We start from the raw sequence: 27,109 nt of genomic DNA on the forward strand, positions 1-27,109 counted from the left end.
GTTCAAAAGAGAAGAGTGATGCTCGGTCTGCCCTTAACTGTAAGGAGAGAAAAACAGTGCAAGCAATCACTGTCCATTAGTGACAGCAGCTCCTTTCTCTTACACTCAAATTTCTTAGCCTTAAATTTTAGTTTGAATTTGCTTGTAGCCTGTCAGATGGGAGATCAATTGTTTTGGATTAAAAAAAAAAGAAAAATGGAAGCAATTGGAGTCACCTCTTGATGATACTTCACTCAACTCTACCACAGCTGCAGAAATAACGCAAATAGCATTTGACTGTTTGTGTGTGTGTGTGTGTGTGTCTGTGTGTGTGTTGGAGGGAGGTCAGCTTGGGACAGTGGTTTAGAGCCGCAACAATGAATATGACAATGCTACGCCTGCAGGCAGAGAGAGTGAGACATAGAGCAACACAGAGGCAGCGAGAGAGTGTGTGTTTACAGCAGAGGTAGTGGTCCAGGCAGTCTAAGTGGCCTGGCTGGCAGGCCTACCACACCACTAGCGGATAAAGCCTAGTCATTAATCACAGGCCTGTGGGATCGTCCCACTGTAACAGAATACTGGGTCAGAGGGAGCTCCTGCTGTCAATCAGCGCTAAAATGTGTGTGTGAGTCTGAGCGGAGTGGGTTTGTAAGCGGGGGAACGTGTTTTGATGAGAATGTGTCATTTTGCCTGCAGCCACAAAAAGCATATAGTACTGAGGAATTAATGCATTAATGCAAACACCAGCGTGCGAGTGCTAGACGTCATTTACATGAAAAGCATATCAAGTCATCCGTTGGGAATGAAAGCAGCATTTTCTGCTCTAAAAGCCGAAGCTTGATTTTAAAAAATAAAGACAACACTGTTCTATTTAAAAGGAGCAAACCAATATGCGACGCAGACAGACCCCGTGGCACTAGGAGCGCACGCCAGAAACACTAATATCCCACTCAAATAGGAGACGTGTGTGTGACAGGGGACTACTGAATGCATGTTCAACCAGTGTTTGACCCAGTTTTTTTTTAATGCCGCTGACACGCGTTCATTCACAGCCATCACCGTCTACAAACACTTAAATCTTCAAAGGAGCCCATACCGAGCCCATCAGATAGAGGTGGGTTTATCCTGGGTCACAGTGCTGGTCTGAGAGGCCGATAAGGGAAGTGTCATCTACCAGAGCGCAATACACATGTAGTCATCACGTGGAAAAAAACGTGTGAAAACCACAAAACTAAAGCTGCTGAAACGCACTGAAATCTGACCAGGAGACGTCCAGATAAGCAGCACGTTTCACTGATAGAGAAATGCTCTCTAGCTCGGTGACACTTTGGCTCTCTAAGTAACAATTCAGTTGAGATGCAGCGCTGATGCTGTGGTCAGCCGTGTCTGTATAACATAATGCACCTGCCCTAATGAATTGAAAGATCAATAGATTATATACTCTGCTTTTAGAAATTTAAGTCCATGAAAGCGAAACCTCAAACAAGATTATCATCACTAAATGAAATTTGGGCTGCATCTGTCTCCATACCGCTGCCGTTCCAATGAGCCATATTTTCTGTGTTGCTGCACACTGGTATAAATACACACTTTGAATATTTTCACTCAATTTGTTCTGCAAGCTTAAAACTTGTTTGCCTCGGGGGTTGAACCTATGCAGATGGCACCGAGATACTGAAAAGATGAAGCACTGCTGCTGTCCGCAAGCAGAACAACAGTCCGACTGCTGTAACCATGGAAACTGTGTCAAACATTTTAACAGGGTTGCGATTATCCAGCTGATCCCGACCACTTCACCAAAATGTTGCTGAGGGCGAAATACAGAAGTAAAGGCCAAAATGATGATTCACCAAACACACTCTCTCATCTTTCATTGAAAGAAAAACATGTGAAAGAAATGTCTCTTTGGTTAGAGCTGCTGATCTGTGTTGTATTGTTAGTGTAGATCTTACTATTATTATTATTATTATTATTGACTTGAGTATATTAACCCTCGTGTTGTCCTTACCAAAAATGTTGTTGCCTTGTCTGAAAAAAAGTCCAAAAATTCAGAAAAAAGTTCCCCAAATTTATAAAAATTTGCAAAATCTTCAGGAAGAAAATTCCTGAAAAGCTTCCCTCAAAGTTTTACTTTTTTAAATAAAAATCCCCAAATTTGACAGCAAAATTTACTGGATTTTGATTTTTTTCTGAATGTCCTTAAACACTTTTTTATTTGTTTTTTTCCACCAAAAATGTTCAAAAAATTCCTTAAACAATTTTGAAAATGTAGAAGTTTTCACTGTGAATTTTTTTTCCCCACATTTTTAAAATTTTATAACGGGTCAATTTGACCCGCAGGACGACAGGAGGGTTAAGGGGAAGCTGCAACTGCAAGGAAAACTCATCAAAAACAGGAAATTTACTTCAGTGCTACTATCTCTTAAAAACTGATGCACATTAATAGCAATTTTAAATAATAATTTAGATTTCATTAAGAACATGTTTTTTTTCCTTTTCCAGCTGCACATAACTACTTAGTCTTTCACTTTTAGTCTTCACTTTGTCAAATAAAAGCAGTTTCCCAGTAAAAAGTAGCAGGTTTAGGTCATTTCTGGGGGGAATGACACATTTGCAAACCTAAATGTAACTGTTCGCACAGAGGCGACAATAAAGTTGCTCTATCAGATATTACCACCAACTAATTAAGCATATTAACGCACGATTTTTGCTTTTTGTTTGCCGTGATATTTCATAATCATCCTGTAATTAAATGTAACATTATTATGTCCTCTGCTTGCAAAACTGGATCACGCCGCAGCTTCACCTCGCCTCTATTCGGCCCCCTGGGTGAGACAACAGTCGTATTCTGTCGGTCAGCCTCTACACACCTGCATCCCCATCTGGACCTCAAACATCTCCCCCCTTCCTCCCCTCCCGGCTCTACAGTGCTCCACTCCCAGCTGCCTGGGCTATTTATAGGCCCTGTTTCATTTCCACACCTGCAGGGAGGCAGAGTTGTCACAGTGGGCCCACAGAGCCTCTCTGGAGTGCTGCATGGGAATGAAAATGCACCTTGCTGATGCAGGAACTTATTCTTGTCACTCTCTCCCTGCAGACTCGCATGATGCTATTTTGTCGTGCGCGTGCAGTGCGGTATGCGGTGCAAAGATAACGCGTAAAAAAGGAACCCGTGTAAATAAGATTCCCCCCTGTGAGAGGAGTGTGAGGTGTATTGACATGGATTACACTTTTCGAATAATCAGGTGTGTGCAGTCACACGCGCACAGCTGCTGGATGCGTTATCAGTGCATTTCCTCACAATAGCCTGCATGGACATTACTCCTTTATGGACTTGATTAACTGGAACCAGCGAGGTAATGTGCAACAACACATAAAAGTTGCTATTTTCCTCCTACATTTCTGGGTTTTTTTTTTTTTCCTGTCATGCTTTTCTACTCTGGATGTAGTGGGCTGAGGATCCAGTCAGCGGATTACATTATCAGTCTGACCTAGTTGCCAGCTATCTCCTGAGACCTGAGGAGCCAGGCTTTCTGCACAGCCTTCCGCTGCTACAACACGCACACTGTGTAACTTTAATTTATCAGGGGGAAGAGGAGGGAGAAATGTGACAGGTTGACAGTTCTCTTTGCCTGCCACTCCGAGCACTCCCTCTCCCCGCAGTGTGCTGGTTAAGGGTCCTCGCTATAGAACAGTGCATTACCAAGAGTGGCTGTTATTAGGCACCCTGGAAACTCATCAGCAGGGTCGGAAGGCCCTTATTAGCGTGAACATTTAAGGTGCACGGAATTATACGATTCACGAGGTGGGCGAGGAGTTCTTTTCCCCCACTGAAAGAGCATAAAAGCAAATGTACGGACATTTGCAATGAAACTCATTGACAGAGTCAAATCATTCGCTTAAATGTGCCAATGCCAAAGAGTAAATTGTACATTCTGTAGTTATGAATGAAAGTCCTGCATTCTTAAAAGTAAGCAACGCTACTTAAAGGACCAACAATTCTGGTTGTGGCTTTGTTTCTAGCAAATTACCTGAACAATATTATTGGTGCATTAACGTGCAAACCATCCTCAAATCTTTAATTCATGGTACTGCATCGTGTTTTATCAACTCCCCATGTTTTTTAATTTGAATCGTAATCGATAAAGTAACTGCAAATACAGTATTTCTCCCTGAAATGTGGTATAGATGTATAAAGTAATACAAAATTGAAGTAAAAACTGCTAATTGCACTTATTTCCACCTTCCATCATTGGCCACCTCACACTAAAATAGGCGAGGGCCTGTCATATTATCAGAATTACATTAAAATATGCAACAGCAGGAGGTTTTTTTCATACTTTCCTAAGAATATGGCCTCCATACTGGGGGACCACAGTAGTATTCAATTAATTTCACAAAGTCAGTCATGTAGCAATTAGTCAAGGATCGGCATAATAGTCATCCAAAAGAAACAACTTGGAGCTGTTATTTTAAAAAGCACAAAGGGCTCCAAATCACAAAGCAGTTTTCAGCGGCAGAATTAAAATCATGACACACTCAGTCATGTGAAAGGCAGCACGGATGGAAATACACTCTGAGAACAAAAGACTGAACTAATCAGCCTGTAGATTAAAAAAAAAACAGAAAGTTTCCAACAAAAGGAGCACTGACATCTGAAAAAAGGAAAGAAAAGGTGAGCGTAGACTGCGCGTAGCTCAATTAAATAAAAACCTTGAAAGAGTATCGACGGATATATCCAGGAGAGGAGACGCTATTTGCGCTCCTCGTTGAGTGTGCCGTGATAGATGATCAGCCAAAATAGCAAAACGAGCTGGGCTAATTGTCTTCACAATCTGAACCACGGTTAAACATCGGCGTCACGAGTCATATTCAGAGCCGTATACGTGCGAGTGAGAGATATAGGTGAAACACTTGAGTCTTTTTGGGTCATGACTGTCTTCCCCCTCCCAGCTGGAGAGGGAGGGAAAAAAATAGCCAATATGGTTTTTCTGTGAAAATTTAAGGGGGTGGGGGGGTGGAGGTGGAGAGAGATGTGCTGCTGCCAGATTAGGCTTCAGCCTGTGCCAAGGTTATAAACAGGCTGTTATCAGGCTTCCAAACAGAATAATCCTCCCTGTATCAGCGCCCAAACATATGGGGCCACACAAAGCAGCAGCAGCCCCTGACAGACACCCCCTTTTAATTACACAGAGGAGGGGGGCAGGACCTTTCTCCCAGCGCCTTTTCCCTTTTTCTGCATTAGTTTCTCTCTGTCTGGCTGTCGCTGAAATGCATTTCCTCTCCAATGCAAGCTCACATAGCATGCAGTGTCAAGAATAGCTGAGCGCCCTTGTATCACCTCAACATTTTACATATTTTAGATTTGAGCTGAAACAACAATTAGATGAATCAATTAGCTGATTATCGAAAAGAATATACTACCCCAATTATGTCTTCTAATTATCGAGAATTTGCTGCTTATACTTGGGTATTTTTCAGACAAAATACAACATTCAAAGTCTCCAATTTACGAAATTTTGACAAGCACTTTTCGCTTTGTTTCCCACACTGATAGGCCAAAAGAATAAAAACATGCAGATATATTACGTGTTCTCAAACAAAATAAGTGACATGATGATGTCACCTTGGGCTTTGGGAAATTTCTAATTATCCTTCTGATATGTAGACTTAATGATTAAAAAAATTACAATGCCAGTCTTAATCAAAAATCAAAAGAAGTTTTTTTTCGCAGTTCTAATTCTAACCTTGGGATGTCATTGAACAAGGTAATGAGAGTGTGTGCTATTTTTTGGCATATTTGTCAGCTAAATATGATGAGCACTATAAACAATTTTCTGATTTTTAATCCTTAAAATTGAGAAAATATTTGGCAGATTCCTATTTTAAATAATATACTTTCAAATCTAGCAAATTCCTGTCAATCTGTTCCAGTCAGCTCTCAACTGTTGGGGGATTTTCCTCTCATCTGAAAGAAATAAATTCCTCGATCTTTTTATATACTGCCTACAGATTTTAAAGTCTTGTTCAATAAAGTTTAAATGTCACAGAGGTGTAATAACGGGGATCATATAAATGCTGGGCTTGGAAAAGCTATGCAAAAATGATGGCGTCCCTTTCCGCTTGTGCAATAAAGTTTTATTTGGCTGAATCGGCCAATAAAAGTAGGCTTTGAAGGTTGTCAATGGGGAGTAATTGGTCCATTTTACGGGAGCGATCATATTTCTCAGAAGCTTTTTTTCATACGGCGCGAATGAGTCTTGACAACGACACAAGGAGAATCTCCTTGTTAGGGATGTGACTTTACCCGGCAACCTTCAGCGAACACAGAAGGGCACATAAAACTGACGCAACAAGAAACATCTGGAAAAGCCGACACAGAGCAGGTAAATGACACCGCAAGATGAATATGCAGCTCTGGCTGTCCGTGCTCGGAGCCCTTTTGTGAGATTTCACATGAACGATGGAGATACACAATAACAGTCCAAGCTTTTGGCAGCAGCCGAGCCCATTTCACACACCCCCAGACAGCGGAAAGAGTGTAGACCTTAATGACGTCCAATCTTCTCTGTCACGCCGGGCTGGAGGCTCACCAGGGCAAAAATCGACCGACAGCTCAAAGTGCTGTTAACCGGTTTTGAGGAGTCCTCGTTGATGCACAAAGTACACCTTTATTTCAAACATAGGTCACAAAAAGTATACCATCGCTTTCTCTCCTCGCAATTAAAGTTTACACTCTCACGGTGCGTATAGAAAGAGGAGCAAGATTCCCAAACATTCAACCATGCTGTGGTTTTCATTCGCTTCAGTTAAAACGTGCAGGCCTAATGTGTTTCCACAAACCTCGACATAAATGTCAACCGCTGTAATGGTTCATAAACCAAACAAATACAGACCAAAGATGGCATTAAGTTCAAAGAAAATAGACGGAGTTATCTTTATTTTGCCATAGACAATAATCCTGAGATCTGAAGGCCTTTTTTGTCTCTGCGCTTTTCAAACTATCTCCGTCTGAACTCATTGTCTTCTTTTGATTAGGACTTCAGATTTGAACTATAAAGATATGTGTGGCGTTGTAGCTTGTAACGCATAAAATCAATGACTTCTCTTTGTGATCTTTTTAATTAATCAAAGCCAAGCATCACACTGATGAAACAAAGCAGTAATCGCTTTGAATTACCTGCAGATCTCTAAGGTTTTTAATCCCTATTTCTTTTTTAAAACAACAATTTTGCTCGCAAAAACTGCATTGCAAGCAGTACGTGATTAAGCAAAGGAAGAGTCGAGCCGTTTTGTTTTTGTCATCAGACCTGGCCCTGGCTCTTTGATTTGATTTCACAGCTGGAGAAGCATTTGGTAAGGAAATATCTGAGTGCAGCTGTAAGCCAAAGTGTCAGTGTCTATCCATCCTGGTAAGAAAGGCCCAAAATAATAATCAAACACTCGAAACCTCTTTGGAGCAACGCTGCCAGCGCTACAGAAAAACAGACAGACAAATACAATGACTATCTCCACACCCCTGCTCTGACAGGAGGCGCTGGCAGAGTCGGGGTAAACGGACTGCGCTGTGCGGCACAGCAGCCCCTAATGATCTCCCCTCTGTTTCAGCGGACTGAGAAAAGCCATTACCTCCCGCCACATTACCCTGCCATCCCTCACATGGTGGATGGCTCCTCTCTCCCATGAGCACCTTGCTCCAGTCATGGCTGGCAGTGCTCACCTCCTTACCGCCTCCTCCCGCAACCCCTCGTCCCCCCCACCCTCTCCTTCCCTCCCTCCCCACCTCTGAAACCCCCAGCTCTATACATCACATTTAACACTTTGACACTAACAGTCTATAATGTTTCTATTCTACAAAATCACTCTGCCAACTCCAGGATAGCAGAGCAGAGTCTGAGGAAAATAAATACCACTCTCAGCCGCTGGCAGTAAATTCTAAAGGAAAAGGAAAAGTACAAAAAAAGAGCCTCTTATACACTCTTGCCTCTTCACTCGGCATCAGAGGTCTGGTGGCTGCGGTGGAAGTGAGGGATAATTTCAATCGATACACATTACGGTTCCCACTGACAGCGACGGCTCACGCTTTACATGGAAGACGGTCGGTGCCGTGTAACGAAGCCACAAGAAGCACATTTTCGGAGACGTCAACATTCCTTATTGCTGTATGAAAGAAACATTTCACTGAATTAAATTATTAAAATCAAAAAGTGGCATGAATAAATAAAACCAGCCTGAATAAGTGATGTGACAAGGCAGACTTGAGGCATGACCTTTGGAAAGTGTCTCAACGTGTCAGCAGACGAACACAGAGGGACATACTGTAAGGGGGGGAAAAAAAGATGAATGAAATAATCGAAAAAGAGGCCGAATCGCAGAAGAATCGGGAATGAACAGCCATGAGTGAAACCCGCCAGGGAAGATTAGTCGTCTCAAAAACAGAGAAGGAACAATAAACAAAGCGAGCACCAACACCTCATTGCATTACAATTTGTTTCTTTTGTCTTTCTCTTTAATATAAGTGTTTACTTGGGCAAAATCCAATCATTTCATTCTCTCAGAGCGTATTTCATGTATATAAACAAACATTTGCTCGACCTCACTGGAGTATTAGCTTTAATGTATCGTCAGCAAGCCTGGCTTTGAGAGGGCATTAATTTCAATTCGCCGATTTAAACACTCCAGTTTGTCGCAATCCTTCATCGCAGTACGCCACCAAGTCAACACACACAATGGGCCTATTTTTCAATCTAATGGCAGAGCTTACTTGCCATTAGTGAAAAAAACGGCTTTTGCCTTTGAACAAGCCACTCAAAATGTAACCCTGCATTTCAAAATGAATTTGAATTATTAATTGCAAGTTAAAACAGACATGAACCCCAAGAAATGGGCTAAAGGATGGGAGCTTGGAAATATATTTTTTCGCCCCGAGGCCAGGAGATGTCTAATCTTAGAAAGCTGGAAAACCTAGCATTTGAGGATGGAGTGTGTAATCTCCAGTGAATCTAATGAAACAAAGTAAAAGATAACGCCACATTTCATCACATCGGAGACAGAGTGCTTCCTTTGGCTCGCCCTTGAGGTGGCGGGAATCCATAATCTGAGGAAATCTGTCTTTTTATGTAGTTGAGGTATCACAAGCCCCTGTTTGACCCGATTCTCAAGACAATTGATTTATGAGCAGATCCGAGACTTGAGCCAAAAGTCTCCCTCTCAAATGATTTATTTTGAAGAAAAGGCTTTCTGGAGAAAATATTATGAGGCTAACCACTGACACAGAGTGATGTAGATGGAGTATGGTTCTCCATTTAACATGTAGAATAAAAAAGTGGCAACTACATTGAGAATTTAAACCATCAACGTATATATTTCATGTTAATAAGACACTTCCATCAACAAATGTTATCGCAATATTGCATATTTACAGCGTCGCATTCTCATATATGTCAAAATCGCACATTTAGAGAGGCAACCTCTTCTCCTGACTTGTCCTTGGCCCATTCCTTTGCAGTGAGCTTGTCTTTATTATTTAATTAAGCCACTACGGCCGTTACATTAATAATTGAGTGTGAGAGGAGACCCAGGGCAGCCGCAGGCTCTGGCGCATTGGGCTTCCTGGTGAGAAGTGTATTAAAAATGTGTGTGTTTATGTCCCCAGGGCGTCTGTCCTGGCTGCATAAAATTGAATTGGTTATATCTAATATATCATCCCCTAAGGGTGGCTGGGTGGGTGAGGAGGAGCCGAGGAGGGCTGGGATGGTCGCATCCTGCCAGCAGGGAATGAGTCTTAGAGATTCAGAGAGACGCATGAGGCTGTGACGTTAATGTCCCTCAGAATCAAATCGATGGCTGTCCGAATCCTCAATGAGCATGGCCTTAAGCTAGGAAGCACAAGACAAGCCCAGAACCAGATTAAACCCACTCGTTACCGCAGTCTTTGTTCACTTCTGGTGTCTGGTGATGCATTCAGTGCATCAGTGAGAATGGGTGGAGGATTTCTTATGAAAACGGATTACAACCAGATACCAAATACGCACAAGGAAGGGGGGGAAATAAAAAAAAAGCTTATGGCATTCATATGGATACTAAGAGGATGAATGTTGGTGACAATGTGAGTGTCTGAATGTAGAGGCAGGAAAAACATCACTCATGATCCCTCCTTTCACAGACCGAGAGGCTGACTGCAAATACACTCTCCCTCACCGGCTTCCTCCACCTCTCCCCTTATCTGCTTCTCCCACCATCCCCCACTCCCACCTCCACATCCAGCGAGCGCCGGTCGCCTTTATCCAACTCTGCACCTTTAAGGCCTCCAGACTCCAGAGGAATGAGCGTTTTAACACCACCATTAAGGTCAGGGCCTAAATTATTGATCTGCCACCTCTATCAGCATAACGGTCACGTAGCCAGTATCACAATCTAACCCTGCCGCCCTCGGCCAGCTCGCTGCAGCTCCCTCAATTAGAGAGAGATTCTCATTACAAAGAGAGACAGCGAAAGCGAGAGTGAAAGAGAGCAAGGAGGAGGAGGAGGAGGAGAGGAGGAAAAAAAAGAGAGAGAGCGAGGTCCATTTCAGATGATGAAAAAAGGGGGGACAGCAGGCATTCTTTACACACACCCTCCTCCCTCCCCCCCGCCTCCTCCCATCCACCTCCTCCTCCCCCTTGAAGTCTCCCATCATCTCCCCAGACAAGACCCAAAGATGACAGGTCTTATCCTCACCAAAATGCGGGCGATAAGGCAGCTGTAAAAGAATAATAAAAGAATAATGCATGGAGGATGAAAGAGGAAGGCAGACAGGGAGTGAGGCAGGGAGGGGGAGAGAGAGAGAGAGAGAGAGAGAGAGGGAGAGAGGGAGGGAGGCAGGCAGGCCAGGGAGGGGGCAGCAACATAAATAAAGATGCGGCACAGTTGGGCTGGATCTTCTAATGAATTCGGAAGGTCCTGGATCAATAACATCAGCGCACTGACGACACATCACAAATGCCAAAGGAGCTCTCCCCGCTTTAAGCAGAGGCGGAGGCAAAACAGACATTCTCCGCATGCCTCTGCTCTACAAAAATGACCAAAAAACAAAAAACAAAAAACGACGGAATGCATTGAAAATTGTCTTTGCAGATGGGCTGAAACAGCGGCGGGCATGTTTGTGTGTGATGCTGCTGCTGCTGCTGCTGCTGCGAGGAGCATCAGGAAGCAGGAAGCAGCCTTGATGCTTGGTAATGGGATGATTTCCACCTAGGAGATGCGGCGATAGTGGCCGAGCTATCTGTGCCATTAGTGATGCTGATGACAGATGCTTTCTTTGTCTCTATTCAGATTTATTTTCACAGCTGTCAGAGGAAAGAAAACACACTGAGTACATCATTACCCGGTACAGTGCAAATAGCCTGAAATGAAACGACCCTGTGACACGACGGTCAAACTGGAACGCCGCGCTGAAAGATCTGTGGGTGAAATACTGGAGAATATGTTGGAATGTTTTGGCAAAGAGTCCTTTAGAAGCGGATCAAAGCAGACGTTGACTTGGGTGTCGAAAACGTGCCCTCTCTCCCCATTCGCTCATACACAATCATGGCCTAATGGCATTCCATTAACATAATTGCCAACATAACTAGTGTTCCGTGTCTGAGAGCCATTCCCCAACTACATGTGAAAAAAAAAAACAACAGCGAAGAAAAAAAAACACAGAAAGATGAGAGGAGATGAAATTGAGCCAAACTGGGACCATCCCCAAAAACATATTGTGGGTGCTGGAGCTGGATTCCCCTCCTCCTCACCCGCTTTTCAAAGCTACAGCGCTTTGTGGAGACCCCCTGGGAAGACTCTGGCATCTCAAGGAATGCGATGCCAGTGTGTGTGTGTTGCGTGTGTTTGTGTGTGTGTGAGGGCACATGTTTGTATGCAGCGCAGATAGCGGGTGAAAGAGCAGAGCTTCCTTCACATGTTGGTAGCTGCCTCTGCGTTCAAAGACTGGGCCCCGGCGCACGCTTCACACCAAACACAACCTGCCAGGCGAAATGAAATTCCCATTATTTTTAATTAATCCCTAATTAAAATATATTACTCCACAGATTCCACAAATCTCTCTTAATATGCAAATGTGGCCAATTCAAGGATATTTACATATCATTAATTAAGGCAAGCACATTCTCTTAGTCTAATGAGCTGTGGCCTGGGTCTGCCAAGGAAAACTAAACGCTGGGCTCAGGAGTGAGTAAGCACAGCCACGGGGGGATGCCGGCTCTCTGTTGAGTCAGGACTATCAACCGTTAATACCAGCGTGAAGTAGACAACAACAACTCTGCTAGGCTCACAGGAAAAATCCACCCTGAAACACTTTAGCATCATTAAAAGCTGCTACCGGCGATGTAGCTTGCATCTCTGTGCCTTTGTGGACAGGCGGTGTGCTTCTTCTCATTCCTGAGTGGAGTTGGACAAACAGAGCAGATACGGCATCAAACCGAGTTATGAAGGACTCTGATGTGTTATCAGCATCACCAGCACTATTATTTTGTCCGGCTACACGGAGCGAATGCAACAAGGTCGAGCCCTCATCTCAGGAGTTTCGCTGAAAGGACGACACAAACATACAGAAAAAAAAAAATGTAAGCCGAAGTTTAACCCTCTGAACCCCAAAACCCACTAGAAGGTTTAAAAAGTCGTGTTATGTTGAAAGAAATCACCAAAATGACACCATATGTCAGAGGTAAAAACTGCAAAAACAGAAAGAATCTTCGGACTTTCAGCTTTCAGACCATCATTGAGTTACTCATATGTGACATGTTTTTCCATCAAGTCTATGTTTAAAATCTTGATATTTCATCAAAATGTTTTTATTCTTGCTTCAAAATGCCACAGAATAAACAGTCGACTCTAACCAGATTCTGTAAAAAGCTAAATAACCTGTGCTTCTCACTGCAACTGTAACTGAACTAAGCTAAACTGGAGGCTGTGTTTACACAGAGCAGATAGGATAAGTACGGAAACAATTCAAAAACAAGAGCTGTAATATGACATCTATAGGGTGTAGAGCTTGTTTTTTCCACTGTTGCTAACACCTGTGGGCAAAATGTGTTAAAATGTTATACATGCTGACTCCAGGTTTTAAATTTTTTTTGTGTGAAATAATCAAGGAAATTCTACTTTTGATCTATTTTAATCATTTATAGCACTGTAACTATGTCATTGTGCATGGGAAATACAGTTCTCTTTCTTTCTAGCTATGGTTGTCGTATTTCCATAAAGTTGCGGGATTTTATATTGCAGTAAAAGCTGAACCCACAATCAGATATATAAAAATACCCAGAAACTACTTCACAGGTTCACTTGATTAAGCCCTTCAATACCTTCAAATGATCTTATTCCACTCTCTTTGAGTATCACACATATTCTCATACGTTCTGCATCAGTTTGTTTCAAGTCTTAATTGAAGCGAGATGGTGCACATTACGAAAACACGCCTTTTCTGTGGCTGTGCTGCTTCATCATTTTGAAAGATTGGATTTGATCTGCCTAATTTGGTAACTTTGGAATGTTTAGATTCTCAGCTTGTTTGAACCACCTTCCACAGCTTGCGTTTGTAATGACTGTGACAAGAAATAAAGGGAAAAGAGATGTTCCAAGTGCTATTGTAAGACACAATTCTGAGCTTTTAGAGGCAAGCATTGTATATTCACTCCACCATACCATTTTGACACCCATATTTACTGTTACTTTGCAGAATATGATTTCAGAAATTGTAGCATTTACAGCAGCATTTACAATACAGCGCTTTCTTTTACAGAACACCGGTGGCTTCCACAGAGGGGCTCCGTGCTGTTCTGTTACATATTCATTTATTTCAGACTTTTTTTTTTTCCCCAGTCGCTGCTTTGTGCTTGTTAAATACTGCAAAGTTTCAGGGTCACAAACAATAACTGAAATGAAACAATCTGAGACGTACTGAAAGAAAAATGCTCACAGCTCGCTGAAATATGCAACTCAAAGGAGTTACAAAGAGACAGTTCTTCATTACAGAGCTTCAAAAGCAAAAAAAATAGCTCCACCTTGATTGGCTACAACATTAAAATGCTGCTTATGTGTCAGTGCATGAGGAGTAATAATCCAAAAGTGTAATATATTCTAATGTAACCCTGCAGGAGCCATTCTATTACACACTGAGTACAGTATTGTTGAATTATTTGTGCTTAAAAATCTTACAGCTTGTGTATTTGTACATTGTTGTATTATTTTTACTTGAGTAAAGGATGCGAATATTTCTCCCATGGCTGCCCTGCTGATTGATGACACTGAATGTAACAGAATCAAAATACCTGATGAAGGTGAATTCTTCCTTTAACTGTATTTTCAGCAGCGCATGAGTAGCACGGTATTAACTGCAGTAGCAGCTTCTTAATCATTAAAGTGAATACGTGAAGTGCATCCAACCATTTTTGCATAGTTGTTACATGGATACTATTCATGAATCTCATGTTGTATTAGGTGATTTGAAGGAGAGTGAGGAAATGAGCTGGGGTGAGATGTACCTTGCACATCTCCTTGTTCTCCCCTTTTCCAGCTGCTCTAATTTGACACCTTGAGCACTGGAGAAGGGGGAGGCTGGGGGGAGGTTAACTAGGTGGGGGAGTGCAAAGACACAGCGGAATTCATTAAGAATAGCAGCCCCTCTCTCTCTCCCCTCAACCGCCCTCCAACGCTAATGACATCAGAGGTTAGCAGAGAGCAGAGTAGCCGAAAGAAAAGACGGAGGGAGAAACCAAGAGGGAGGGGAGCCGCACGAAATCTCAAACGGAACAAGTTCATGGCTCGGCTCGTACATGAGGTGCTTCGACTGAACAATCTCACCGAGGCCTTGTTTGCCCGGTTTGTTTCAAGTGTGTTTCTGCATCCTTTTAGCATTCACATGAAATGAAAGCGGCTTCAAAAACTGCTATTTTGCCGTTGACAGTCCTAATGCACTATGATGACACACCAACAACCAACTGCAGACCTTCGAAAAACCCATTTATGCCACACTTTGTAGGTTGGATGGAGTGCAATCAGACCTTTTCAACATTGTGATTACCACGTACTGGCACAGTAATCTGTGGCTGAGGAATTGGCTGGCTAATGGCAGTTTCACAGCAGCCATCTATAGGGACCTTGCAGACAGGTAAAGTGGTAGTTGCAAGATATTGAAATGGCCAGTGCCACCTGGGATGAAAGGCCTTTAAAAAAAGTATTAAGAACTTATTTTTTTTCTCTCGAAGCGGCAGCACTGTGTGTAAGATGAGCAGCTTTATCTTTGCAGTGACTTAAAACATCAAACACCTCGCTTTCCCCTCACAGCCGCTGAAGCTGCCGCTTGATTTTAGAGCTGCGGGGAAAAATGAAAAAAATGTTTCCAGGCTGAGCTGAAATCCTTGCTGAAACAGTGTCCCGAGACCTTTCAAACGCTCATTTCCATTTATCTACCGGTGACATTTTTCATGACGTACTCTCTGGCAAACTATCTGACTCATAAATCCAATTCAAGCCTATTACTGAAGAACTTTTAAAGCTATCCTTCATTAATGTTAATGGGGTTTTTAGTGGAGGCCAGTGGTGGTTAGGACTACATGGCTGCTTTCCCAAGCTTGTTTAACAGGCTCCAGACAGAGATGGATGCTTCTTGCAGTCCGATAGGCTCTAGGAGCCATCTATCACCCAGAGGACCCACCCACAGAGCTGGCGTTCCATAACAAAGGGCAGCCAGGAAAGCTTCTGATTGACAGCTTTATGTGTGTGGCGGCTAGTCAGACAGCAGAGAGGAGACATGGTATCTGTTTCTGGCCTCGGAGCTGGCCCTCTTTCTGAAAATGAGTTGTGAAGAACAGAACAAAATAATGAGTGAGCGGGGGAATCAATCAATATGCCGACACGTGAGATAAATGAGAGAATCAAACACACACAAAAAAACATCCCTAATGCTGCTGAGTAGGTACAAAACTAATCAGGCAAATGAAGCTGCCCGGGCAACATAAACTGTGAATGGAGAGCAGTGTTAAGGCATAAACAGTTATTATCACAAAGATTATTACCCTTACACCTCCAGACTCACTAATTAGCACAATAAACAGCCATACGCTAAAATGTATGGCTGGAGCGTGCAATAAAAAGCCGCTGCAACATGCAAATGCAGACGCCGCACATGGAGAGTCCCAAATAAAGGGCAGTCACTAAACTCCAGCTGAAAAAAACCCCATTAAAACCCACGGTAATATAGCACATGCACAAGCGTAAACTGCTTTGCTTCTGTCACAGCTGTAATCATTTTACGAGAGGCCACCGTTCCTCTCAGGCTGTATATATTCTTGAAATGCAGACAAAAAGGAAGGAGGGGGGGCGTGTGTTTCAGAAGAGACACACTAAATTTGGACAGTAAGTAGTATCACCCCGTCGGCGCGGTACACCGCACATTCGCAACGCCCCATTTAACCGCACACGGCGCTTCCCTCTACTGCCTTCATTTGCATACTTCAGCGGGGCCCTGACGGATGAAGACGGATGGGGCAAAATCAGCCTCACTGAAACAACTGTTTTATCAAGGTTAAACTATCCAAGAAGCTCTTAACCCCCGCGCCTTTATCACACTACAGCTCTCCCAATATCAATCTATCAATATGATCTTATCGGACGGGAGGTGGGTGAAGACGCTCTTCATAAACTCAAGTAATAGGAACATAAAGGAATTTTATGTGTTTAGGGGAGGAGACTGCTAAACATGGTGCTGAAGGACATGTCCAATAAAACAGGCTACAAGGTGGTGCTGGCAAGCCAAATAAAAAATAATAGAAGAAGAGCTGCTCGCCCGGAGGCGCGAGAGGCATGCGTGGAGTCACGGGGTCGTTGGTTCAAATCTTGTGAGCGACTGGTGAAAGCATGAATGAGAAGCACTGAGATCCTCCTTTAAGGCTCAGGATGAACTTTCACATGCCGACATATGATCTGCTGCAGTGAAAGTGTCTTTTAATCTAAAGGAGGAGAAATATACAGGTGGAGCAATGAGCCGCACGGCCGGTTCAGTCGCAAATAATAAGGATAAAAATGCAGCTGATCATGAAAATAAAATGATCTAAGTATGTTCTCTTATTGCTACATATTTAAGTTTTAGCATATTTCTTATGTTTCTTCCAAGAAGTAACAGATACATGTCTCGATTTGCTTGTCCCTATCACCTGCATCTAATACACTCGTCTTCCTGTTTGTGCTCGCCAGACTTCAGAGTGCAGACAACCCCACAGAGTGCACGCTCGTGTTTATGTGTGCACACCTACACAAAGTGACTGATTTCAAGGAGAATTTCCATAAACAACCGTCACTTCACACACAAAAAAACCCCGCATAAAATCACAGATGAAAGTGACAGTAATAAATAATATGAACAGTGAGAGGCTTCCTGCAGCTTCTTTCATCTCGAATTGAGGCGTTTCTGTTTGTTCGTCCATATTTACTGTGCGAACACCTGAAACTTACGTGGGAATGCCAGAAACGCATTATAACGTGATGCCATCCAGGGTAGCTAACGAGACTGCAAAAACAAATGCAATCATTTGAGCTATCATGTCTGGTGGTGTAACCTAATGTGACATGAGAATAGCCAACCTGACACACTTTCAAACAAAGACCTAATGTTATCAACTTCCCAGTTGCTTTATATCTTGTGCGTACAGTGTTCAGATGCAGATTTAGCAGCTAGAAAAGAATCTTTAATGTATTAACACACAAATTAAAAGTGACTTCTGTGACACGGTGCAGCTGATGCAACTGCTGATGCCACATGTGTACACGAATCATACGAGCAAACTACCTCCTAACTTTTGATCTTTGAAGGGTAAAAACTCCGTTAGCAGAGGCTCGGTAATAAATGAACAGAAGTATATAATTTGCTGATTATGCTCAAGTAGAAAAAAGAAAATGACAGCAATTAACATAATTTCAGTAGGAGTTAACTGTCCAGAACTAACACCGCCAAAGGCAAGCTGGCAGACAGAAGGCACAGAGGAAATCCACAGCTTTCACTCTTTGGGTTGGGGTACGCATTTCTACAGTACAGAGAGCCAACAAGGAGGCGACACTGGATTATCAATCCTGTTTGCTGTTACTGGGAGAGATGTTTACATATTTAAACTTACTTAATATCAAAGTAAAGAGCAGAAATTTAAAAGTTTAGTTGGATTAACACACTTCATGAAAAAGATTTTACTCAATAACTTATCTAACAATCTCAGCAAGCATTGCGAATAATTAATCAATTACAAATCAAAGCTGCAATTTCATAAAATACAAATACAGATGTACATTGTGTGATGCGTCTGACCTGGCATTTGAACTGATATGTCAATGGTTTTATAAATTTCTCCTGGTGTTCCAGTTACACTTTAGCTTGCATCTCATGTGGTATGTTTTAAATATACTGCACAGTAAATATTTAACTGAAGCAAGCCTTTAAGTAATTCCACTGCAAAACTAATTGCACTTGCAACGTCTGTAGATATTTTAATAAAATAGTTCAGCCTATTAACAAGTCAAATCTGCTGCTGGTGGAAAAATGTGCAATTTAAGTTTATTGAGAAGTTACTTGACGCAAGTGGCAATAATATAAAGTCACTCAGCAATATTTTTTTAAACTTTTTCAAAAAAAAAATCTAACTATATTAGTAGGTTTTGACTTAATTGTTATATTTTAACAGTACACCTATGCATAATGCAGATAATGCAAACATAAGGAGTCTTGATTTATATTATAGTTACTTTTGTGGCTGTTTTTAAGGGTTGCCTTTTTGCTTGAGCAGACACTCCTACAGTAGCAGATTAAGGGGCCTTTAACTGGCTCTCTGAGATGGTCTATACACGGCCGGGCAGCCAGACCAAGTGCTGACCTCTGCTAACGTTCATGCTCTCGCCCTACTGTGCTAAATGCTACCTGTGGTGTCACATCTGCCCCGGGAAGTGATCCAAAACTGCAGCACCCTGTGTCTCTATAGGCCCCACGGAATTAGCTGCAAAAATCCCCCGAGACAGCCTGCCTGCCTATTTCTGCCCCTCCAACACACACTCTGACACACGCGCAGAAAGACTAGATACCACACACCGCACTGAAGATTGCCAGCATGAGATTGTTTGATTTTGCAGCCACAAAAACAACTCTTTGTGTGGCTAAATTTATCATCGCTCTCCGCCACAGAATTTGTGTCTTTCTCTACAGTTCAATATCTCCTCTCTCTTTTTCTGTGTCTGCATTGTTCTTTGTCTGCGCCTTTCCCTTCCAGTGAAGGTGCCGAGGTTACCAAGGCTCATCTGTGGCCCCTTTGTCTCTCACGGCAACGGCAAGGTTTATTAACATAAATTAGAATAGCTCACCGAGAGAGTACCTTGTCGCTATGCGTTACCCACGGCAACCTCTCCTCCACTCTCAATCCACCTGAGCATGTGCGTGTGTGTGTGTGTGCGTCTGTTCGTGTGTTTGTGTGTGCGAAATAAAGAAAGAGAGACAGAGAATGGGAGTGAGAGAAAGAGCACACTCCCCTGCATCTAAATGTGAAACTACTCTGAAATGAGGGAGACACATCCACACCCATCTCTCCCCTGTCCTGATTAAAATAAATGGTGCTATCTGCACTGCATGACTCACTACACCATGGCATTACTATCAGTAATTGAAACATCCAATCACTACTGAGCCATCAGCCTCACTGCTCTTCCCCATCTGACTTTGTGGCACCTGATTGAACATCCCACTGTATGGGAAGTAATACAAGATATGCCTATGAGTTTATACAGAGAAAACGCTGAAGAGAGATGCAAAAGCACTGCACCTACAAGGATGCAACTCCTGTATTTTTTGCACAACATGTGTGTGCATGTACAGTATATTGTTAAAAGCATGAGTTTGTACGTGTGTGTGTGTGTGTGTGTGTGTGTGTGTGTGTGTGTGTGTGTGTGTGTGTGTGTGTGTGTGTGTGTGTGTGTGTGTGTGTGTGTGTGTGTGTGTGCGCGCACGCGCACAACTCAACATCCTAAGCAGATATCCAGCGAGAGTCGGCAGCCTCATTGATTGGTGTTGATTCCATCTGGGCAGCGAGCAGCAACTGACAGTGGATCTAAGCCGCTGCGAAAGGCAACCATTAATCTTGGTCCTGTTTAAGCAGCATGTATTAATTTGTGTCATTTTTACTAAGTCAGCCAGGGAAGAGCGCTTGCCATTTTATGTTTGACTGTTCGTCGAAGTCGGGGTGGGGGTGGGGGGGTGGGTTCTTTGTACAACCCCAGCATGCTGCCAACACACCACTTACATCTTAGTGGCAGGGTGCCACAGAACCCACCTCCATCAAAGTGCCCATGAAAATCTGGGTTCATAAGTTACATTTTTGATATAAGAAAGGATACATCTCTCCAGTCAAACAGTGGGAAAAGGCCAGGGCTGCATGCATGTAACCACGAGGATTTAACACGGTGAGAAATGGAAAAAAAAAAACCTAAACTGTAATTCAGAGGTAGTTGAAGCGCACAGTTGGAGCCCCATGAACATATCAATAATAAGATCTGCAGGTGTTTCAACTCCAACACTGCGAGGATATACGCGTTTACCAGTCGCGCCGCGTGAAGCAATTCTATGAGACTGTGGAAAATCCAATCAAATCCAAACAGCACCAATAAGAAAAACAATGGCAGAGGCAATTGCAACTGCAATAATGTCACCGGAGCTGTTTTGTAGACACTAAAAGCTGCTCTAGAGACAAACATCTGATAAAAAAGAAACTCCACTCCGCCATAGAGCAAATTTCCTCTCTAAAGCAATTTTATATTCGATAAGTGGGAAGGCATTCTTAGCGTAATGGATCTGAATATGATCTCTGTCAGAAAACTAAGAACACAGCCTTGTATAAAAGCCCAGTGTGCAGAATAGCCAGTCCTGCTGCATCAGATAACCAGATTGAAAAGTGCAGGAAACAAACTACAGACAGAGATGCCAAGAATTCGTATTGCTCTTGAATAGGTGAACTGTTTCTCTGTCCTTCTGGCCATTCCAATGAAGGTGAGATTTAAAATATGAAGACAAAACCAGCTGCCTGAAATATTATACGGACATGAACATACACTGAAAAGAGGTCAAACTGAGATTTCCTATTTGCATTTAAGGCTAAAGGAGATTTTTTTTTTAAATTGCCTGCTGCTGCTCCTGCCAACAAACAAGCAAAAACAAACACAAGACACACCTAGCAACATACCTGCACCCTCACAAACACACACACACACACACACCCCTGCCATACGTCGACACACAGAATATGACCATTCTACAGCCAGATCTGTTATCACGGCTAATTACTACTCCCACCTCAGATATACAGGGCTGTAATTAGCCTCTTAAAACATGATTAACATGTCTCAATTAAGCTAGTCAACATTTGCATAATATATTAGCTGTCCTAATTGCAAGTGAGTTTATATCAGAGGACAGGGAACAGCAGAAAAATATACTCGCTGTTGCTTCTCAAGTGCACCGATAATGTACTCAATGTAAATACAAATATGGAGGAAAAGCTAGAGAATAAAAAGGGGATCCGGTCTATTTACGTGTGATATAACTCACTTTAAAAGCAAAGATAAACTTACAATCAGCACATGCACCGCTCGGACTGCTTATAAAAATATATTACATGTTTATTATTATTCGCTTAGACGAACATTTCGGGTAAGAGCAGGAAGAGCTTCCTATAAACTCGCAAATCAAAGCCTGGCAACGTTTTCTCAGGAAACTTCACGCTCATTTCCAAGTTATTTATTTGAAGTTATTTATGAGAGAACAGACAGAGTCCTGTTCAGCCTTATTTCCGTGGAAACTAAAACATGGGGGGATAAACTGCTGCTTCGGCACTTCCAAGCCGGGGACAGATATACAGTCTCCCAGCTAGCGCGGGGAAACCAAGGACATAGCCATTAGTTTCAGGACAGCGCCACATTGGAGACTAATGCCTCCATCTGTCACTGGAGATGAGAGGAGAGTAACAAAGAGAGGCAACACTAACCCCTGAACTCATCATGGACAGCCATGTCAATTAAATACTGAAAAACAGCAGCAGTGGGAGCCATAGTGACCAGTTTGGAGCTCTACTGGTCCCACCGACGATGTTTAATGGTAATGTTACAGAAAGTACCATAAATGCTCATTTGACTTCAACACCATGCACCTCTATGTATATTTCAAGCCTCTGGAGATGATTAATTGATTAATCATCATCAGAAAACTGTCACTGTTGTTATAATACTTTTTTCATACTAAGTACAATCGGTTCATTTTTACTAAAAACGCCAAACTTTTGTTTGGTAGCTTCTCCAATGAGGGGATTCGCTTGTTTTTCACTGCAAATTTAACGTCTGTAAGTTTTGGCCTGCTGGTCAGACAACAGTAGATCTCTGAAGACGCCACTCAGGCCATTTCTTCACATAGTTTCGCGATTATAGATGAAACAATTAAACAAGAAAGTGACTGTCAGACTAATAGATGATGAAAATAATTCTTAGCTGCAGCTGGGACAGTCATCAAAACAAATGTCCACTCCGTGCCAATGAAAGACGAAGATTTCCCCCAACGTTCAAGAGTCCTGGCAGGACCTCAGAGAGTCAACATCACTGTGAATATCTAAAGTGTGTATACATGGCTAATTAGCAGCGTGAGGCTGGTGGGGAGGGAGGCAGCAGTTAGTGGGATGGACTGATTCAGCAGGTCTCCAGCTTTGATAAGTTCAAGCGGTGTAATGCATTATCCGTCTGATCACATTAGTCATGCAGGAGCTCTCCATCTGACCCGAGCCTGCATGGGGGTAATGTGAGGCTGCTGACACAGAGTGGCCTGACGAAACAGTCCCAGGCCCACAGATAGAGAGACACAGACAGAGAGGGAGAGAGAGAGAGAAAGAGAGAGAGAGAGAGGGGGAGAGTCGACCTGAAATCTGACACCCAGAAACACTGACTTGGTGTCTGGCTTCTCTTACTTAGTCAACCTGTACGTGCCAGCTTCCCTCGCCGTAATGGTTCCACACAAACAAAAGACGCTCTCCAGTTCTCTTCACAGGATGTGAAGCAAGCACAGGAAAACAAATTCTAAGTGCTCTCAGGAACTGTAGAAACAATGATGATAGTTTTAAAAAAAAAGCTGAGAGGGGCCAGGAGACAGGGCAAATGTTGAAACACAACCTTGACGACCAAACGGCGGTAGCACAAGCCTCCACCGTCGGTTTTCCATAAACTGGCGTGTGAACCTAAGCTTGTTTAAGCTTGCTAAATACTCTGACATGGCAGCGACCCCAGCACAAATATACAGGCAGCGGGGTGGTGTGGGGTCATCAGTTAAGGCCCGCTCTGTCCGCTATTGGCATGCGCTCCCCGCCTTGTTTGTCAGCTGCTCGCCAATGGACACCTCACTGGCGCAATGTCCCATATTGCTGCTGTCAACACTCACACCGCTGATACATCACACAGAGGAGCCGCCACACAGCACACATGTGAATAACTACATGCAACAAATGACAACCGACGCACAGAAAACGCTTCCTCTCTTCAGTAAAAGGTCGAGGAGAAAGGGCCTGCTTCAAATCTGAACCGCTGTGCTCATCTCCTCCTGCTCGCACTTCTGCTCAGAGGCAGTCTGACTGCAACAATGTAGAAAAGCAAGGAGAAGCTGACTCTTTATAAAGAATATAAAAAAGGCCTGACAAATTACAGGCTGTACTCCACTCGCATACACTGCACTCAGCACATTTGGCTGTAAATGCCATGGTGAAGGTTTGAGTCATTTTCTCTGTCACTGCAGTGAAAGGATTTTCAGTTTCGTCTGCACAAACCTCCTATGGGCGAAGATGAGCCGCAGCTCAGCTCTTCAAACGCAGACAGCGAGGACACGGAGAGGCAGCGATTCAGCCCCGATTGCCTCACAAATTGTTTGGGTTATTCTTAACTTTTAAATGCCGTTCGGTCTTCATAAAAACAATGCAGTCATTTAAAGCTTGCTGATTTGTGGTTTGGAGAATGTCGTTCAGCCACATTTTGACTATAAATAACCCATTTGATAAAAGGAAAAAAGAGAAAATATAAGCCATGCTGAAATATGCTCATTTCCAAACTTGGTGCTAAACAGAGGGGATGACAATTTGCAGTCTGAGGGGAGCCTCTCTCTCTCTCTCTCTCGTCAGAGGCTCTGTGAAACCCCGGTTGCCAAGAACGGTGGGAAGAGAGGAGAGGCAGGGGGAAAAGCCAGGAAAAGGTCCAAGTCACTTTGTTCTTCTTTTTGGAAACGAACTCTGGTTGAACCCGGGGAGACGCCAGACAGTTTACAAAGAGCCAGGCATTACTCTCTCCCTTTTCCAAGCCTTGCAATTTAGAAACAGGGCCCCAACCTACTGTAGCTTCCTCCTGACAGGCTGCACTCTTTAACCTTTCTGATGAAAATCTCAAGTGTCAACATGCTTCTTTTCCTTTATTTTTATTTTTTGTTGCAAGAAGCTGTGCCAAACTCTGACTCAGTGCTCGTGTTAAATTAATGATAATGGTATTGCCTTCATACAGCACCAGCCCTGTGTTTATTCTCAGCAGGCTGCATGGCTGCGACGCGCCAACCCGCCAGACAAAGTGACAAGGCTCTCTCAATAATCTCAAAGACAGCTTCAAAGTTGTGTTCGCAGATAAGGATATATTGGATATTTTGTTTTATTTCCTCCCTTGAAAAGCAGCTCTCTGCCACGTCCCTCAGAGAATATCTGCGGGCTTTCATCATGTGAGCCGCTCTTCTTTTAATCTGCTGTTAAGTGAGGAATAATTCACACATTCCTTTTCATGACTTTGACCCTCGTTGCGACACATAAACAGAAAATCCCTCTGACCTGCCTCTGCATGTAAAACAGCTCACTTAGCAAGCACCATCAAACTCAGCCAAGGAAAACAGACAAGAGGGGGTTGAGAAAGCCCGGCCCCACGAAGACCCAAATGTCGGTGTGAAAACACTCCTGTCCAATGACAGCGAGCCGACAGGGGCCGGAGCTGTTCACATGTGGGACGTTCTTTGGGGAAAATGTGTCGTAAATCATAAAAAAAAATACACATTTTAAGCTAAATAAATGCACACTGACTTAGTAGAGCTGTATCTGGGTGACCATCACCTTTGCTTTGTATGATTAAATCCACATTTTCTTTAAAAATGCTTCACTTATTAAAGCAAGACACGAAAAAATAAAGAAAATAGGTGGCGTCTCTAAAATGGCCAACATTCTCAGCAGTGTGGGTTGCTTACCTGTTTTCTCCTTTATTTCGCACAAGACGTTGAAGAGAGCAGGTTTCATTCTGTGGCAGTTGAGTGCATGTTTCCTAAAAAGACGACAGGACACCACTTTCCAAATCAGTATTCAAACAAGTGGCAACAGAACAAGGCTGCTTTAAAGACTGGGCCTTGCAGAAATCCCAAAAATATCATAATGAAGATGGCATGTTTCCTGCATTTTCTTGCTCCTGTGACTGCAAAGCATGTGAATTTATAATATATCTGGATGCCAAAGCATGATAAAGTATTAATAATGTCAAACATTAAGCTTTAGTGTTTGGATTTAATTCTTTTTTATAACATATATGCACAATGTATGGCTCCACATATTTGGAAAATCCAGATTTTTCTGACTTGCAGCACAAAACTCACTCAGTTACACTCCAACTGTGGAGTACCTCAAATGTTTCTCATATTATTTTCAATTATTATTAACAGTGCAGTAGGTCAGAACTATAGGAGAGGATCTGCAACATGTTATTACAGCACAGGATTAAAATCTAAGCTCCTTTGTAACAAGGCACAAGAGTCTCTGTGCAACTGATGTGCCACAGCTAAAACACCTCCTATCTTAATCTGCCATAATCGTGCAACAATTGATAGTTTTGATCAAGTCAATCACACAAAAGTTGCTTTAAATTATTAATTATGAATCGTGACAAGTTTTGGAGGCGCTTTTTGCCCGCTTTCGCGCAGTCACGGCACTTCAGTGGGCGTAATTGCTTTCATTTAGTCTTGACACAAAACCACAGTGTTATCATCTCCCCCCGGGTCCATCCCCAATATTTCCGATTAAACAACACAAGTGTTTTCCGTGCAGCCTCACCTCGCCTGTGCCTCGTCTAAGCTTTGGTCTGTGATGGTCATTATTTGCTGTAATATGTCTCCGATGTCCTGCTTCCTTCCCTCTCCGTCCGTCCCCGCCGTGCCATCCTGCATATGCTGCGCCAGGCCGGGGTGTCCGGCCATGCCTACCCCGTGGGAGTGCATCAACCGAGGCTGCTCGTCCATCCTTGACCACGGTCCCTGCTGCCTCCCCTCCAACTTTTAAATTTTAATATCAAGAGGTGGCGGCGGAGAGTGGAGGGAGGCGAAAAAAGAAGAGAAAAATATCCTCGGAAATTCCTCTGGATTCCTCGGCGTCTCTCTCTCTCTCTCTCTCTCTCTCAGCACCCGACACTCCTCCTTTTTCCTTGGTAAGCTTTTCTGGATTTGGGAGGAGGGAGACTGACAAATCCTCTCTCTCTCTCTCTCTCTCAGCTGGTTTAGGTGAAATCTGATCTGAATCGCTGCTTTTGGCTTTGGCCACTCCTGCGCCGCTACTGTAGGGAAGAAGAAGAAGAAAAAAGAAGCATAGGATTGAACATTAAAGGCTCCTAATCTGATTAAAAGTGGAGCGCGCTGTGCTCCTCTTACGAAACCTTCCGACACACTCGAGAGCGTGATGCGCCAAAACGCGCAAAAGGACTCAACTTGCCTGTGAGGGGCTTTGGATACAAAGTAAAGCACCAACTGTTATTGTTTCGCTTATGTCTGGTAACTGACTCATAATCAGAGTATGGATGGAAAAGCCTCCGCCCCTCGAGCTCACGATTGGAGAAGAAGGAGCGCGCAAGTCCCACCTCGGTCCTCTCCGAAAACGTCAATCATCCTCCTCGGGAAGGTGGGACACTGTAATAAACATAAAGAGATGTGACCGGACCGGGTGGCAATGCAGTGATGGATAGAGAGTGAATATGTAGCCTAATAAATAATTGTGAGTGGCAGTGAAGCTCTGACCCAACAGGACGGCGCGGTGCC

The 27,109-nt window shown here is 43.2% G+C and overlaps 1 protein-coding gene across 4 annotated transcripts in view; it reads right to left on the reverse strand.

Annotated features, from left to right (window-relative positions):
* Window positions 1–26,876, reverse strand: part of pbx1a (pre-B-cell leukemia homeobox 1a) — a 50,331-nt gene extending 23,455 nt beyond the window's left edge. The window contains exons 1-2 of one of the 4 annotated variants that reach the window (XR_002596076.2): window positions 26,136–26,876; window positions 25,283–25,356 (exon numbers count right to left, since the gene is read on the reverse strand). Coding sequence is in view for 3 of the 4 variants with exons in the window: in XM_022203052.2 (XP_022058744.1) it covers window positions 25,283–25,356; window positions 26,136–26,320 (259 nt within the window). In the remaining variant the exon portion in view is untranslated. The remainder of the gene's footprint in view (window positions 1–25,282; window positions 25,357–26,135) is intronic. The other 3 variants (XM_022203052.2, XM_022203036.2, XM_022203044.2) reach the window with 3 other exon arrangements.
* Window positions 26,877–27,109: the final 233 nt, after the last annotated feature.

Source organism: Acanthochromis polyacanthus, chromosome 9 (assembly GCF_021347895.1).
Source record: "Acanthochromis polyacanthus isolate Apoly-LR-REF ecotype Palm Island chromosome 9, KAUST_Apoly_ChrSc, whole genome shotgun sequence".
NCBI lineage: Eukaryota > Metazoa > Chordata > Actinopteri > Pomacentridae > Acanthochromis > Acanthochromis polyacanthus.